We start from the raw sequence: 18,851 nt of genomic DNA on the forward strand, positions 1-18,851 counted from the left end.
CGGCCAATAGCCATCTTGTACTTACACCATTATTCAACTGTACATGCGACTTTTTCTATACAGGAAACATTGAAAACAATCTCGCATGAGGATAAAATTTTAATCAAAAATGGTTCATATGGGTCTGAGCACTATGGGACTTAACTTCTGAGGTGATCAGTCCCCTAGAACTTAGAACTACTTAAACCTAACTAACCTAAGGACATCACACACATCCATGCCCGAGGCAGGATAAAATTGTAATCGGCATGTTCCACAGGCATGACAATACTGCAGAGTCGTTAAATAAATGCTTTCCGATATCCTTACACAGAGGAATTCTTTCGTGAGCAGCTTGATATAAAGAGTTCAGGCAATTTCAGAACCCAGTAATTTGCAATCCGAATTAAAGAAGAAACTGTTATAAACAGCAACAAGATGGATGGCTCAAAAATATCTAACAAGGCGAAAAAGTCCAACGGCAAATCCATTCTAACAAGCCGATAAAGTCCAACGGCAAATCCATTCTGTGGGCAGCCTCTTGCAAAATAGGGTGCATACCAGATAAATGTCATATCCAACCAGTGTTCTGTCCACGGCAGAAAATTAAAAGGAATGACACGTTCAGTAATGTATTGTGTTAGTGTGACAGTATCCGATGTATAGAACGTCATTTACGAATATGGCTGAAATTACGTAGGGCAACCGATCTGCAACGTGTCCGAACCTTAGCGCCATTGCCTCATTACTATATCTAATAGATTCGTATTTAAAGAAACTTTTAATATGTAATATGCCGAATACTAATACGATTTGTCCTATGTATTTCGTACCCTCGTGAAGAGAACCATTTTAGCCGGCAAAACGAACACTGTTCATACACTTAGTTCGTGACCATTTTTCAGTGTCCAACACGACGGGGTAGGCAGAGTGAGCAAGGTCCAAGTTACCGAGTTTAGCTCATTGAAGGCTTTTCTGAAGTTGCCTGACGGAAGGAGGACACAAGTTGAGAGATGTGTAGTTTCTACCACAGGTGAGCTTCTGCGAAGGAAGAGGCCACCCTATGTGCCAAAATAGTGATACATCTTTCTCTATAGTACTGTATGATCGTCGTGGAAAGCGGAATATTTCTTGGGCTGAAGAGGTCGCCTCCATCAAGAGCAAATGCTGGATACACTATTACTTTACAAAAAAAAAGTGCAGGGTAGTAAGGAATGTTCTGCCCTGATGGGCACGGCACCATTCATTCCTGTGGTACAGGATCGACTGATCAGTGGGCTGCATAGAGGGTGTGCTTGTTCCTTTGCTGCCCGAGTTAGAAGAACACGCGATGCGGCCACGAAGTGGAGGACCATTGTTAGACTCAACGGCAACTGCGAAGCCGACATGATCGCGGTTGCATCAGGGCGAGGGCACCGTTTTTACCTGGCGGTGGACTTGAAAGTGTTGGCGAACGTGGTGGGAGTCAACCATGCCCGTTCTGTGCAATCTGTGCCAGGTGTTGTCATTAGTTGCAGGGTAGCTACCAGCAAGCCTCCTGTCGTAGGATTTTTGAGGCAGTTCTGTAACTAGAACTATTACTGTTGTGTACAAAGGGCAAGTTTGTTACGAGCATTCTTAGGGTTATAAGCTACAATACTGTAATACCAACATGTATTTTAAGTGAAACTTCTTGGCAGATTGAACTGTGTGCTGAGCCGAGACGTGAACTGAGGACCTCTGTCTTTCGCGGGCAGGTGTCTACCAATGCAGCTACCCAAACACGACGTACGACCCGTCCTTACAGCTTTACTTCCGCCAGTGCTCACCTCCTACCGTCCAAACTTCACACAAGTTCTCCTGCATAACTTTCAGGATTAGCACTCATGGAAGAAAGGACATTCCAGAGACATGGCTGAGCCCCAGCCTGGGGGATGTTTCCAGAATAAATTTTTCACTCTGCTCCGGAGTGTGCGCTGATTTAAAACTTCATGAAGTTTGGATGGTAGAAGATGGAAGTGGCGAAACTGCATCTATGAGGAGAGGTCGGGTGTCGTACTTGGGTAGCTATGTTGGTAGAGCACATGTATGCAAAAGGCCACGTCCCGAGTTCGAGCCCCGGTCTAACACAGTTTTAAGTTGCCAGAAAGCTTCACACCAGCGCACACTGCTCTACAGAGTGAGACATTTATTCTGGCTATTTTTAGTTGTCTGTGGCACCTGGTATTTATTTTATGTTTCAGCTACTTTGTGATTAATTAATAGTACGAAACACAGTGCACGTCCCCTACCGCTCCATAATAGAAGTTAATATCAAAGTTGCGTGAGAGGCTATATAAGCACCCACTCAGACAGGCCAGCCGGTGTGACCGATCGGTTCTAGGCGCTTAAGTCTGGAACCGCGCGACCGCTATGGTCGCAGGTTCGAATCCTGCCTCGGGCATGGATGTGTGTGATGTCCTTAGGTTAGTTAGGTTTAAGTAGTTCTAAGTTCTAGGGGACTGATGACCTCAGATGTTAAGTCCCATAGTGCTCAGAGCCATTTGAACCAGTTAAAATGAACCACTCAGGCAGAGGGGAGTACGGAAGTGATGGCTGATAAAATCAATCACACTGTCACATTTTCACTAATAGCTGTCCCAGGCATTTCACTTTATGCGGGGTGAGAGAAATTGTGCAGATGCTAATTTGATTCAGAAGACGTTTCGTAATTCTGACGAAGGGCTTGGTAGATGCCATAAGAATTATGTCACCAGCGAACACAATAAGAGAAGCTGCCTCTGTTAAAGTGGAAAGTTCTGCCAGAGGTTTTCAGTGAGTTAGGGCAGTTGGGAGCGATAACTTCAGATGACACTGGACTCTTTGATTCTGATAAGCAGTTACACTGACGACCACATATTAAAGTCGTGCATTTTTTTATCTTGCGCTGAATGATAACAAACATCACGCATAGCTTTTGTCTGTGTTTCAATCGTCAATATCATCTCAAACATCAAATGGAGGTGTCAGCCTTCGAACCTAGACAAATTAATGACTACACGGCACTTATATCTACGAGATTAGATGATTTGAGGGACTACTAGATGGGGTTCCAATCTATGGCTAAATATTGAAACATAGGTAGATCTCGCCGTGAGAAGATGAAAGTTTGACCATTTTTATGGGGTAGGGGAGAGTGAATCTGCAGCACAGTACAGGCCGCAATAGTTTGGGATGGGATTAGAATCTCTTTCTCACCTGGAGTTTGATACTGCACATTTGAATAGTGACTTATTTAGCATACCAACAGGTCTAGCTCAATCCCAATATTTACGTTACACTCATTACAGAACTGAATTCAAAAGCTTTACCTATTGCAGGAAAGCAAGTGACTGCGTAGGAGTCACTATACGGCTGCGAGAAAAAATATAGTAATAGAACTAAAAACATCTGATAATGAATGACTTTTTCCTCTTTTTTGCTATTAGGTGAGAGATATTGTTACATCTTTATTATCTGCACTTAAACAGGCGAGTAGCAAAAAGTAAAAGAATTTGTAAAACCACCCTTTAAAAATCTCTGTTACCTTTCCCAATCATATCTTTTATCTTTCCATGAGTTTTGCTTTCAATCCAATCATTAATTGTTTTCCTGGACTGTTCTGATTCAGCAAAGTTTATCTGCTCAACTCCAGCAAGAAACCTGTCAGCAGTTTGCCTCAATTCCTTCTTGATTTCGGAACCATTCCGTAGATATATTTTGTTGGCTATGTCAAGTAACACGTTTTGAGATCCCTGGAACAAAAATTTGCAGTTTATTATTACAAAAATAAGTTACTTAACATTAATGTGTAAAACTTATTAAGGCGTTCTAATTACTGTATGCATACTACGACTACTACTGTAATAGCGATAAGAACCTTCATCTCTGTATATGTTATCAACAGTTACTGATGACAGCAGTAACATTCATTGTGGTTATAAGTACTGTAGAGAAAACAATAAATTTCTCACTGCGTCTTTCATTCCCTGCACAGGGTTTATTTTTTGTTACTTATTTGTTCTTTCTACTATCAGTCACTTTTTTGTTTTGTTTCGTTTAACACACTCTGTCAATTGTATATGGTGTTGACATGCATGTAGAAAAAATTGTGCAGTGAATTACGTCGAAAAACAGTGCCAAAATAAACACTGATATAGTGTAACATGTCACGACAGCCCCACCAGTGTACCAATGATGAAAACGAATCTTTAGGGCGCCAGAATCGTAGTGGTGTCAGTCATAATAAACAAGAGAGACAGCTCCACACCAGCAGAATACAACACTGAATGTCAATTTGTGGCCATCTATTGCTCCCTGCCCTCCTCCAAATACACCAACAGCCACACCAGCAGCGTAAAGGAAACAAAGACCTGCCGCCCGGTGTGGCCGAGCGGCTCTAGGCGCTACAGCCTGCAACCGCGCGACCGCTACGGTCGCAGGTTCGAATCCTGCCTCGGGCATGGATGTGCATGATGTCCTTAGGTTAGTTAGGTTTAAGTAGTTCTAAGTCTTAGGGTACTGATTACCTCAGATGTTAAGTCCCATAGTGCTCCGAGGCATTTGAACCATCTGAACAAAGACCTATGTTGATTTAGCTTAAGACATTTCATTTTTTAGTAACAAGTTTCTGTATGTTTAAACGCCTGAAGATCAGCAGAAAACGCTCAAATCGCGTTGGAATATGCTAAATTGAACATAAAACGAAACATATGACTGCAGAAAAAAAGTAATTATTTTACTCAGTCAAGGGTCCCAAACGTAGCCAGTATGGCCACAAGTAACTATTTTTAGCCGCCAGACCAGACTGTCGGTGATCCGACCCGTTGTTCAATTCCAGTAGACTAAATAAAATACCTGCGAGACCATTATGAAACATGCTCTACGTGAGGGAGCAAAGTGGTCTGTTGTTGAGATCTGGCTCATCAAAGAGCATGGTTCTTTTCATCCTACACTCCTGGAAATTGAAATAAGAACACCGTGAATTCATTGTCCCAGGAAGGGGAAACTTTATTGACACATTCCTGGGGTCAGATACATCACATAATCACACTGACAGAACCACAGGCACATAGACACAGGCAACAGAGCATGCACAATGTCGGCACTAGTACAGTTTATATCCACCTTTCGCAGCAATGCAGGCTGCTATTCTCCCATGGAGACGATCGTAGAGATGCTGGATGTAGTCCTGTGGAACGGCTTGCCATGCCATTTCCACCTGCCGCCTCAGTTGGACCAGCGTTCGTGCTGGACGTGCAGACCGCGTGAGACGACGCTTCATCCAGTCCCAAACATGCTCAATGGGGGACAGATCCGGAGATCTTGCTGGCCAGGGTAGTTGACTTACACCTTCTAGAGCACGTTGGGTGGCACGGGATACATGCGGACGTCCATTGTCCTGTTGGAACAGCAAGTTCCCTTGCCGGTCTAGGAATGGTAGAACGATGGGTTCGATGACGGTTTCGATGTACCGTGCACTATTCAGTTTCCCCTCGACGATCACCAGTGGTGTACGGCCAGGTTAGGAGATCGCTCCCCACACCATGATGCCGGGTGTTGGCCCTGTGTGCCTCGGTCGTATGCAGTCCTGATTGTGGCGCTCACCTGCACGGCGCCAAACACGCATACGACCATCATTGGCACCAAGGCAGAAGCGACTCTCATCGCTGAAGACGACACGTCTCCATTCGTCCCTCCATTCACGCCTGTCGCGACACCACTGGAGGCGGGCTGCACGATGTTGGGGCGTGAGCGGAAGACGGCCTAACGGTGTGTGGGACCGTAGCCCAGCTTCATGGAGACGGTTGCGAATGGTCCTCGCCGATACCCCAGGAGCAACAGTGTCCCTAATTTGCTGGGAAGTGGCGGTGCGGTCCCCTACGGCACTGCGTAGGATCCTACGGTCTTGGCGTGCATCCGTGCGTCGCTGCGGTCCGGTCCCAGGTCGACGGGCACGTGCACCTTCCGCCGACCACTGGCGACAACATCGATGTACTGTGGAGACCTCACGCCCCACGTGTTGAGCAATTCGGCGGTACGTCCACCCGGCCTCCCGCATGCCCACTATACGCCCTCGCTCAAAGTCCGTCAACTGCACGTACGGTTCACGTCCACGCTGTCGCGGCATGCTATCAGTGTTAAAGACTGCGATGGAGCTCCGTATGCCACGGCAAACTGGCTGACACTGACGGCGGCGGTGCACAAATGCTGCGCAGCTAGCGCCATTCGACGGCCAACACCGCGGTTCCTGGTGTGTCCGCTGTGCCATGCGTGTGATCATTGCTTGTACAGCCCTCTCGCAGTGTCCGGAGCAAGTATGGTGGGTCTGACACACCGGTGTCAATGTGTTCTTTTTTCCATTTCCAGGAGTGTATTACCAGGCTATTGCACAAGAGTGCAAAAGAATATCGAGGAGTTGCCAGATGTCTGTCAATCTGATTTTCAGGAAGGTGAAAGAGAGACAGTTTTAACGTTGCACTTGATAATAGAAGCATGACTTAAAAAACCACAGAATCTGTCATAAGATTATCGACCTAGAAGAAGCGTTGGACATCGTAAATTGACAAGAGGTGTTTAAAATTCTAAGGAAAATTAGAATAAGCTGTATGAAAAGACGTGTAAATACATAGGTATAAGAATGAAGAAGGAGCAATAAGAATGGAAGACAAACAACGAGGCGCCCGAAAACAGGGCGTAAGAAACGAATGTAGTTTTACTCCCCTATTGTTTAATCTGTACATCGAAGAAACAATGACGGAAATAAAAGATGATTTCAGAAGTGAGATCAAAATTTTGGTTGGAACAATATAGAGTGCAAGTTTCGCTGAAAACGTTGAAGGACATACTGCATTGAATGAAGAGTCTGCTGACCACAGTAAATTGATTGAGATTAAACCGAAGAAAGAAGGAAGTAATGAGCAGAAATGAGATTATTGAACATGACACCAAAATTGGGAACCTTGATATAGGAGAATTGAAGGACACCTGCTACCTTGGAAGCAAAAAAATTACACATGGTGGACGAAGCAGGAAGGATGTACACTGAAGCGCCAAAGAAACTGGTACAGGCATGCGTATTCAAATACAGAGATATGTAAACAGACAGAATACGGCGCTGCGATCGGGAACGCCTATATAAGACAACAAGTGTCTAGTGCAGTTGTTATATCGGTTACTGCTCCCACAATGGCAGATTATCAAGATTTAAGTGAGTTTTAACGTGGTGTTATAGTGGTGCACGAGCGATGGGACACAGCATCTCCGAGGTATCGATGAAGTGGGGATTTTTCTGTGCGACTATTTCACGAGTATACCGTCAATATCAGGAAACTGGTAAAACATCAAATTTCCGAGATCGCTGCGGCCGGAAAAAGACCCTGCAAAAACGGGACCAACTAGGACTGAAGAGAATCGTTCAATGCGATAGAAGTGCAACCATTCCAGAAATTGCTGCACGTTTCAATGCTGGCCATCAACAAGCTTATTCATGTACCATTGATGACTGCACAACGCAAAGCTTTATGCCTTGATTGGGCCCGTCAACACCGACATTGGACTGTTGATGACTGGAAACATGTTGCCTGGTCGGACGAGTCTCGTTTCAAACTGTATCGAGCGGATGGACGTGGACAGTGCATGTCAGTAGGGGACTGTTGAAGCTGGTGGACGCTGTGTAATGGTGTGGGGCATGTACAGTTGGAGTGAGATGGGACCCCTGATACGACTCTGACAGGTGACTCGTGTGTAAGCCTCCTGTCTCATCACCTGCATCCATTCATGTCCATTGTACATTCGGACGGACTTGGGCAATTCCAGCAGGACAATGCGTCACTCAAAACGTTCGGAATTGCTATAGAGTGGCTCCAGGAACACTCTTCTGAGTTTAAACACTTTCGATGGCTCCCAAACTCTCCAGACAAGAACGTTATTGAGCATATCTGGGATGGCTTGCAACGTGCTGTTCAAAAGAGATCTCCACCCACTCGCACTCTTACGGATTTATGGACAGTCCTGCAGGATTCATGGTGTCAGTTCCCTCCAGCACTACTTCGAATCCATACTACGGCATGTTGTGGCACTTCTGCGTGCTCGCGGGGCCCCTACACGATATTAGGCAGTTGTACCAGTTTTTTTCGCTCTTCAGTGTAAAAACCAGACTAGCACAGGCAAAGAGGCTACTCTGCTAATATCAAAAAATGGCCCAAATTTTAGGAGGAAACATCTGAGAAGATACGTTTGGACAAACATTGTATGAAGGACTGCGGAAAACCGGAAGAAAGAGACGTGAAGCGTTTGATATACGGAGGTTTAGAAGTATATTGAAAACTAGGTGGACAGATAAAATAAGGAATAAGGAAATTCTCGGTATATTCGGCCATAAAAGAAATATGTGAATGAGTCGTATCTCCGGGGGTGACCATGAGATAAAAAGTGAATAATCAATGAAAGGATAACGTCCTATGTGTCGGGGTGTGGAGTGTCAGAAGTTGGCACATGACAGGAAAGCTAAAAATTTCAAAAAGGGACATGCTAAGTTTCAATCTAGATATAGTGGGCGAAATGAAATGGAAAGAAGACAAGGATTTTTGATCAGATAACTTTGTAACAGGAGTGTGATTCGTTATGAATGGAAAGGCAGGACATAGAGTGAGTTACTGTGAACAGTTTAGTGATAGGGTTGTTCCAATCAGAACTGATGGCAAACCAACACCGACAACAATAGTTCAGGTATACATGCCGACGTCACAAGCAACTCACGACGAAGTAGAGAAAGTATATGAGGATATTGAGCGGGTAATTCAACACGTAGAGGGAGACGAAAATCTAATAGTCATGAGGGACTGGAATGCGGATGTAGGGGGAAGAGTAGAAGAAAGGATTAAGAGAGAATATGGGCTTGGTAGTAGGAATGGAAGAGGAGAAAGACTAACTGAGCTCTGCAATAGATTTCAGCTAGAGAATACTCTGTTCAAGAATCACAAGAGGAGGAGGTATACTTTGAAAGGGCCGCGTGATACGGGAATATTTCAGTTAGATTACACCATGGTCAGACAGAGAATAGTCTAGATGCGACTCTGACAGGTGACACGAACGTAAGCCACCTGTGTGATCACTGGATTGTAAGGCGTATCGAGGAGCAGATGTAGAATCAGATCACAATGTAGTAGTGGCGAAGAGTAGGCTGAAATCTAAGAGACTAGTCAGGAAGAATCAATGCGCAAGGAACTTGAATAACGAAGTACTAAGGAAAGAAGAGATACGCTTACAGTTCTCTGATGCTATAGATACTGTGACGATGAATAACTCAGTAGGAATTTCAGTTGACGGGGAGTGGACTTAACTAGTAAGCGCAGTCACAGAAGTTGGAGAGAAAATCATAGGTATCAGAAAGATAACTACAATGAAACCATGGGTAACAGAACAAATACTTCATTTGAACAATGAAAGAAGGAAGTACGAAAATGTTCAGGAAAGTTTAGTAACATAGATATACAAATCACTTTGGAGAAACTAAGGCGAAATGGCTACATGAAAAATGTGAAAAAATCGAAAACGAAATGACTGCTGGAAGGACTAACTTACAATATAGACAAATCAAAACAACCTTTGGTGAAATTAAAAGCAAGGGTGATAACATTAAGAATGGAATGGGAATTCCAGAGTCAGAAGAGAGCGGACAGACGCAAAGAGTACATTAAGGTCCCCTGTAAGGAGGAGCACTTATCTCATGACGTGATAGAAGGAGAAACAGGAATCGACAGAGAGGAGATACGGGATGCATCACTAGAATCAGAATTTAAAAGGGCTTTGGAATACTCTGTTCAAATAACGCAGAATGTATAAGTAATATTCCACAGGAATTTTTAAAATCGTCGAGAAAGGGGCAAAAGAAAAAAAAAACGATTATATATGTTGATGTTTCTAATCTATGAGGATGGCGATGTAGCACCTGACTTTCCGAAAAATATCATCCACACGACTCTGAAGACTGCAAGAGGCGACAAGTGCGAGAATTAATTATTTCACACTCAGATTAATAGCTCATGCTTGTAAGTTACTGACAAGAATAGTATACAGAAGAATGGAGAAGAAAATAGAGGATGTGTTAAGACGACGATCAGTTTGGCTTAATGAAAGTGGGACGCACTAGAGAGGCAGTTCTAACGTTACGGTTGATAATGGGAGCAAGAGTGAAGAAAAACTGGGACGCATTTATAAAATTTGATGATTGGAAAAAGTGTTCGACAATGTAAAATGGTGCAAGGTGTTAGAAATTCTGAGATTAAAAAGGGGGTAAGCTACAGAGGTAGATGGGTAATATACTCGTACAATAGGTACAAGGACCGAGCAATATGACTGGCAGAGAAAGAACGAAATGCTCGGATTAAAAAAAATTCTAAGGCAGAGATGTGGTTTTTCGCCCCTACTGTTCGATTTATACATCAAAGAAGCAATGACGGAAATGAGAGAATGGTTCAAGAGTGGGATTAAAATTCAAGTTGAAAAGATATCAATGTTAAGATTCACTGTTGACATGCTACCCTCAGTGAAAGTGAAGAAGAATTATGGGACCTATCGAACATAATGAACAGTCTTACGAGTACAGAATATGGACTGAGAGAAAATGGAAGTAGAAAGTAGCAAAGATGAGAACAGAGAGACACATCAAAAGTAATGATACGAAGTCGACGAAGTTAAGGAATTCTGCTACCTAGACAGCAAGATAACCCATCACGGACAGAGCAAAGAGAACATAAAAAACATACTAGTACTAGTGTTGCCAAAAATGGCATCCCTGAGAAGTCTGCGAGTGTCCAACACAGGTCTTCATTTGTGGAAGAAATTTCTTGGAATGTACGTTTGGAGCACAGCGTTGTATGGCAGTGAGATATGTGTGCAGGAAAACTGGAACAGAAGAGAATCGAAGCATCTAAGATGTGATGCTACAGAAGAACAATGTTGGATTTTAGGTGGACACATGAGGTAAGGAATGAGTAGGGTCTCCAGAGAACCGGTGAGGTAAGCGATATATGGAAAACACTGACAAAGAGAAGGCACAGGATAATCTGACGTCTGTTAAGAGGTCACGAATAACTTCCATGGTACTAGAGGGAGCTGTAGAAGATAAGAACTGTAGAGGAAGACAGAGATTGTGATACATCCAGTAAGTAATTGAGGATGTATTTTGCATTTGTTATTCTGAGATCAAAAGTTTGGTACAGGAGAAGAATTCGTGGCGTGACGCATCAAACCAGTCGGAAGGCTGGTGCGTATAAAAGAAAAGAATTGCGAGTTTGGGGACTGAAATCGTATTTAATTTGAAGGCTTTACATCGGTTTTCTTAGCTGCTGGCGAAACTTTTGGGTTGTATAAACATCATCCATGAAACTTTATTTTTCTGACGTGTGGACGACTTCAGAGGAGCTCCTGGTTTCACTGTGTCTTGCCGATTGATGAGTCTTTCTTCGGAGAGCGACATAAAGGGGGCGTGGTATGAGTTTACACGTAATCGGCAGAGGTAATCTCTGTCCAATATAAAACCTAACATTCGAACGGTGGTCTGTTAAAGATAAAATTAATCTATAAATTCTGTAGAGCTACTGTCCACTTAGTACTGAAGATTGATGGCTTCTTTTTTCCGTTAAAACTGCCCGACTTTTTTTTTTTTTTTTTTGACTAGCTAGGAAACATCGACATTGCAGTTGTAAACCGTCGCAGCTGTGTTGGGAACACCTCCAAGCTCTCACAGAACACAATGAAGCATTTATCGATGTAGGTAATGAAAATTTCCTAAACTCGGAGATAAGTTTAGCCTAAATTTTTAATCAGGGACTTAACAGGATACAGCAAGGATAACAGAACTCAGTTGATGGTAGCGTGTATGTTGCTGTTAGCAGCAGTTTATCTTCTAGTGAAGGTGAATTAGATATTTGCTGTGAGTTAATATGGAAAGAAGCTATACTCGAGAACCGAAATATATTAATGGCTGGTTCCTTTTACCGACTTCGTCCCTACGACTCACATGTCATAGTTCCTGAAAGGTTTAAGGCTATTTTGAGTCTAATTTCAAATAAGTAGCCGACTCATTTAATTGCAGAACCTTCAACATCGCAGCGCGTCAGCAATCGTTGGTTAATATATTAAAAAACTAAAAAGCCACCTCGATTGCGACAAAAGCACCTAGTGTTAAGTGTTAACCCAGGTTTCGGCGTAGATAACTACACCTTCTTCAGAACAACAATAAAACCCACAAGTGCTTTCGTGGTTGTCGAATTAATTTTACACTGGATGTCGCTACTGGAGCAGCTGGCAGGGGTGGTTTACACTCGTCATTGTCCGCTGTGAAAACGCGTCTCTACCTGGATTGGAATCTTTCGCCGACCGAGATGTCATCGCCTACAAGACCTGACATTGTGGAATCGACCCGAAGAATTCTAGTAGACCTAGTTATGTTTATAGTAATATGCCTTTCACATTGTATACTCGTTCCTGTAGAAATCATTGACAAAGGTCTTCATAGGCACTTGTGGGTTTTATTGTTGTTCTGAAGAAGGTGTAGTTATCTACACCGAAACCTGGGTTAACACTTAACACTAGGTGCTTTTTTCGCAATCGAGGCGGCTTTTTAGTTTTTTTAATCATTTAATTGTAGCTGGTGGTGATTTCAATCTGCCCTCAATATGATTGGGAAAATAAATGTTTAAATTCGGTGATAACCGTGAAACAGCTCCCGAAATTTTACAAAAATGCTTTCTCCAAAAAATTTTTTAGCAATTAGTTTAAGAACCCACTCGAATGGTAAATGATTTTGATGGCATACTAGACTTCTTAGTGAAAAACAGTCCAATCGTGAGAAAATAAATAATATCTTGATGAATACTGGAATTAGTACCCAACCAAACGATCGTTGTAGCAAGATTGAATATCGTAATATTCACATCCAACAAAAAATACAGCTATTAAAAAAAACAGATAAAAATGCTCTTGACGTTTTCATTAGAGCGAGTCTCCTTTCCTTCCATACGATGAAAGTGTCGACCAGATGTAGCTCAAATTCGGAGAAATAGTGTTACCAAGTAAAGTGTTACAGATGTCCTATGGTACACACATAACAGGGCTGGACAGTACTGAAGGAGTATTGAAAAAAGCATGCTAGATTTTTGAAGAACACAAAATTTTTAATAACGGGGACAGCTTACAGATATTCGAAACGTCGTGTGGACTTCAGTACAAGATGCTTTTAATAGCACCCACAAAGACACTCTCTCGAATAGTGACAGGCAATCTAAGGATGTTCTGGTCGTACGTAAAGTATACTAGTGCAAAATGCAGTCAATAACTTCACTGTGTGACAACAATAGTAATCTTAACGACGACAGCGCAACTAAAGTGGACCACAAAATGCGATTTTTCGAAGCCCGTTCACGACATAACATGGAGTAAATATTCCAGAATTCCAATCAAGAACAACTACGAACACGAGCAATTTGGAAGCAGATACACTCAATATAGTGAGACAAAATAAGTCAATAGAGGAATGTCGGCTGGTTCAAACTGAAAATCAGTCGGATTCCTTTCACTGTATGCTGATGAAATAGCTCTGTTTTTCACAAGTGATATACAACCACTCACTCGGGGAAGGGTTCTTATTCAAAGACTGAAAAGCTGCAGAGGTCATGATTTGTAGTATGATGTTGGAGTTTATATTTTGTTCCACCAGTATGAAAGACCTTGGTAAAAACAATCTAGTCACAAACTACCAGCACGGACTCAAAAAATATCGTTCTTGTGAAACAGATCCTTTATTCGCTGAAGTAATGAGTGCTATTGACAGAAGATCTCAAGCCGACTGATACTGCTCCTCATAATTCGCTTCTAATAAATTACTTACCTACTGAGTATAGACTCAGTTCTGCGGCTGGGTTCGTGATTTGGTACAAGAAAAAGGTTACGGGAAGTCAGCTATTGAAACTAAAGTTACATTTAGCGTTCCCCAAGGAAGCTTTATAGGGCCAGTGCTGTTCTCAACTATACAAATGACTAGCTGACTACCCGATGTTGCCAACGTGTGTATTTATTCCAGACTTCCCTTAGTTCGTCTCCTTGTTCCCCTCTCTCTGCCCATCTTCTCTTCCCCCACTCTGTTCATCTCCCTCCTCTTTCTGTTCATCTCCTCCTCCTCCCTGTCTCTGTCCATGTTCGTCTCTTTTCTTTCTGCGTCTACTATCTGCTCCTCCCGCTTTTGTCCATCTGCTCCTTTCCCCTCTGTCCATTTCCTCCTTCATCTCAATCTCCTCTTCCTCCTCTCTCTGTCCATTTACTCTCTCCCCTTCTCTGTATCCATCTCTCCCTGCCCCTCTCTTTGTCCATCTTTTCCTCCCTCTTTCTATATCCATATCCTCGTCCCCCCTCTCTCTGTCCATTTCGTCCTCTTTCCTTTCGCCGCAAGTGGTAGCTGCGCGGTCTGGGGCACCTTGTCACAGTTCGGGCGGCTTCTCCCGTCGGAGGTTCGACTCCTCCCTCGGGCATGGACGTGTATGTTGTCCATAGCGAAAGTAGTTTAAATTAGATTAAGTAATGTGTTAGCCTAGGGGCTGATGACCTCAGCAGTTTGGTTCCATAGGAACTTACCACAAATTTCGAATTTCTTTCCTTTCTGTGTCAAATTTCGTCCTCTTCCCTCCCTCTGTCAAGCTCCTCTTCCTCCTTTTCCCTTTTTGTCCATTTCCCAATTCCCCCTCTCTCTGTCCACCTCATGCTCCCCCTATCTTTGTCCATCGCCATCTTCCCATTCTCTGTCTGTCCCGGCCGGCCGCTGTGGCCGAACGGTTCTAGGCGCTTCATTCCGGAACAGCGCTGCTGCTAGGGTCGCAGGTTCGAATCCTGCCTCGGGCTTGGATATGTGTGATGTCCTTACGTTAGTTAGGTTTAAGTAGTTCTAAGTTCTAGGGGACTAATGACCACAGCAGTTGAGTCCCATAGTGCTCAGAGCCATTTGAACCATTTTGTCAGTTTGTGGGATGGAGTTACATGCCTGCAACACTTGATGGGAAAACACTCCCTGGAATCCAGTTCACGAATGGCAGCACAACAGGTCGAATCACTAGACTGAAGTACAAATTTACAATCAGGGTGCGTGGGAAAACCACGACACTGCCCCTGCTCTCATACGAAATCGCATCCCAGATCATAACTCTAGCTGTAGTCTGTGTGTCTAGGCTGCAGACAGGAAGTTGGCTGCGTGCGCTCTGGATTCCTTCTTACCAACAGAAGGCCATCACTGGCACCAAGGCAGAACTGCTTTTCATGAGGAAGTACAACAGATATCCACTTCGCCCGCCAATGAGCTCTCGCTCGTAAATGACGGCGGTTTGGGGTCAGTGGAATGCACGCTGCAGGGCTTCTGGGTCGGATGTGTACTTGATGTAACCGATTCGTGACTGTTCGTTGTGTCACTGTGGTGCCACCTGCTGCTGGAACTGATGCTGCAGACGCGGTACGATGCGCCAGAGCCATACGCCGAACACGATGGTCTCCCCTCTCCGTAGTGCCACGTGGCCGTCCGGAGACCGTTCAGGTGACCATCGTTGAAAGCAGTCATGTACAGTGACTACATTCCCGCCAAGTCTTTCTGCACTATCGCAGAAGGAACATCCAGCTTCTCGTAGCCCTATTACAGAACCTTGCTCAAACTCTGCGAACCTTTGGTAATGTCTTAAGAGCATTCCTCTTGACTGACATCAGCTCACTAAGTCCAATCTCAAAGGTAACTAACGCTCACGCCGGTTACAGCGCGGCGGCCGGTGTGGCTGAGCGGTTCTAGGCCTACACTGTGGAACCGCGCGACTGCTACGGCCGCAGGTTCGAATCCTGCCTCGGGCATGGACGTATGTGACGTCCTTAGGATAGTTACGTTTACGTAGTTCTAAGTTCTAGGGGACTGATGACCTCAGAAGTTAAGTCCCATAGTGCTCAGAGCCATTTGAACCATTTGTTACAGCGCTTATTTGAAGCAAATCTGATTTGCATCCTCATAGAGGCGCTGCTAGCACAACTCTTATGAGACCAGGACGAAATTTTAATAAACGTCATCTTTCAGATTTAGAAACACGCCTACCAACTTCCGTTTATCTCGCACAACTCCTTCTTGGTGTTGCGATTTTTTTTTGCATGAGTGTATTTCACATATATATTACACACCTGTGTAGATATTTCACCTAGCATTCTAGCGAATTTCACTCTACAGTTTCGCTTTTACGCAGCTCACTGTTTATAACATCATATCCCCTGCACTTTTTCAGGTGATATATGTCAAACATAGTAAGCTATAAACATTTCTCCTTTCATCATTTTGTGGCTTGTTCAGCTGAAAGAAGTCTCGCAAAGGTCTGAAACTATGTAAAAAGATGGTTGCAGGCCACTAAGTGCTCTCGTTATCAAATATGGATGAATGTAGTCTGGCTGTCTGCACGTCGTGAGCTACGCTCCTTTTCCATCCACACCGCTTTGAGACGTATGTATTTCTTATCCCCACAGTAGTTCTTTCCGGACAGAAGTGATATGTAGTTGTATTAAATCTGCTGATGCTGAGGGAATCAGATTAGGAAATGAGACACTTAAGTTAGCGTTCGACAGGGCTTCACAACATACGTGCTCGCGGAGCAAGCTGTGAGCAGCAAGGCGCGAGCACGGAGCAGCGCGAGCACGCTACCCACACTACCGGACCAGAGCGGAGAGTGGGGAGAGTCACATGGGGCAAACAACAGCTGCCGCCAGTCAATGTAAATCCGCGGCCACCTGCAGGAATATCACTCACGAATTATTACTGCGACAAATGAAACAAATAAAGGAGAATGTACAGGTGCCACATAATTTTATTAGCTTAGTGTATGCCTCTACCATCTGTAGACATTGAAACTAAAGAATTCCACGACAATCCTATATTTTCAACACTTTCTTCAACACTACTTAAAATATCACCTCCGGTTGTAGTGTTCTTCATGGCTACTACATCGAGGAGCTCCTCCCTCACCTGAAGATCTCTATTAGCACCTCTAATAAATATGGCAAGCTGCGCTGTTCCAGTGATATCAACACTTTCGTCCAGAGCTAGAGAATACGCCATAAAATCTTTACAGATATTTGCAAGCTGGCTCTGGACGTCGTCTGCCATGTCCTGTATGCGACGCATAATGCTCATGTTAGATAATGGCACAATCCGAAACTGTTCAACTTGAGATGGACACAAATGTTCCGCTGCAACTACCAAACATTCTTTTATTAAATCGCCATCAGTTAAGGGGCGCAGGGATTTTGCTAAAAGCAAAGCAATTTTGTAACCCACTCAGAGCTGCCTCAGCTGATTTTTCTTCGTCGTCCAGATCTTCTTCGGATAGCTTCCTTTTAAGTTTAATAACTTCCTGTACACGATCTGGTCAATCACATTTTCCACGTCCGTAGTCTTTCGCGTGGTACGACATATAATGTCGCTGCAAATTAAATTTCGTAAAAGAATTCAGCGTTTTGTGACATACTAAACATTTTGCAACACCATCTTTTTCAGTAAACAGATACAATTCCTCCCAATGGGGTTTGAACTGCGAAAACACGGTTGGGGTTACACAACGGCGACTTCACATGATTCTTAACCAGCGAAGTGACTTAAGAGCTGATCGTAGTACTTTAAACGTTACACAGTCGGCGCGAATTCAATAGGCACGCTGCGGCCCTATTCAAACGTGCGCGCGCATTTCCCCTCCCTCCCCTCCCTCCCTACTCAGCGACCATGCAGCTGCTCGCGAGCTCTTGCCTGAGCAGACGCGAGTACTCGCGCTCAAAACCGGCCAGTTGTTAAGCCCTGGCGTACGAGGTTTGCTATTTGGGGAGCAAAATAACTAATGATGGTCGAAGTAGAGACGATATCAAATGTAGACTGACACTGACAAGGAAAGCGTTTCTGAAGAAGAGAAATTTGTTAACATCGAGTATACCTTTAAGTGTGAGCGAGTCTTTCCTAAAAGTATTTGTATGGAGTGTAGCCATGTATGGATGTGAAACACAGACGATAAATAGTTTAGACAAGAAGAGAATAGAAGCTTTCGAAATGTGGTGCTACAGAAGAATGCTGAAGATTAGATGGGTATATCATGTAACTAATGAAGACGTATTGAATCGAATTTGGGAGAAGAGAAATTTGTTGCATAATTTGACTAGAAGAAGGGATCGGTTGGTAGGACATGTTCTGAGGCTTCAGGGGACCACCAGTTTAGTATTGGAGGGCAGCGTGGAGGATAAAAGTCGTAGAGGGATACCAAGAGATGAATACACTAAGCAGATTCAGAAGGACGTAGGTTGCAGTAGGTACTGTGAGATGAAGAATCTTACACAGGATAGAATAACATAGATAGATGCATCAAACCAGTCAAATTAGTCTCTGGACTGAAGGCCACAACAGCAGTAACAAGTGATATGTTTACAAAGTTTGGTTGAAATCGATCCGGTGGTATAGGAGTACATGTAGAACATACTTACAGTTTTATAACACATACGGATTTTGGAGACAATATGAGAAGCACTGTTTATTTGCTGACGTTGTTGTCCGTCTAAAGCCACCAGAAGATCAGACCGAATTGCAATATGATTTATATATAATATCTGCATGGTGCGAGAAGTGTGATCCTGAGCAATAAAATGTGTGAGATCCTCCATATGGGTACTAAAAACAGATCCCCCTACATTTCGATTACACGACAAATGTTATAAATTTAAAAAGGTGTCTATTCAATAAAATTTCTCTTGATTACATTTGTAAACAGTGTCATGGAGATGGCGAAACAAATATTGCGTTTTATGGGCAGATATCTAGTACAGAG

General features: G+C 43.6%; 1 protein-coding gene across 1 annotated transcript in view; it reads right to left on the minus strand.

Annotated features, from left to right (window-relative positions):
• Positions 1 to 18,851, minus strand: part of LOC126235754 (leukocyte elastase inhibitor-like) — a 103,532-nt gene that overhangs the window by 27,618 nt on the left and 57,063 nt on the right. The window contains exon 4 of the mRNA XM_049944550.1: positions 3,524 to 3,731. Coding sequence (XP_049800507.1) covers positions 3,524 to 3,731 — 208 coding nt within the window. The remainder of the gene's footprint in view (positions 1 to 3,523; positions 3,732 to 18,851) is intronic.

Source organism: Schistocerca nitens, chromosome 2, assembly GCF_023898315.1.
Source record: "Schistocerca nitens isolate TAMUIC-IGC-003100 chromosome 2, iqSchNite1.1, whole genome shotgun sequence".
In the NCBI taxonomy this organism is placed as follows: Eukaryota; Metazoa; Arthropoda; class Insecta; order Orthoptera; family Acrididae; genus Schistocerca; species Schistocerca nitens.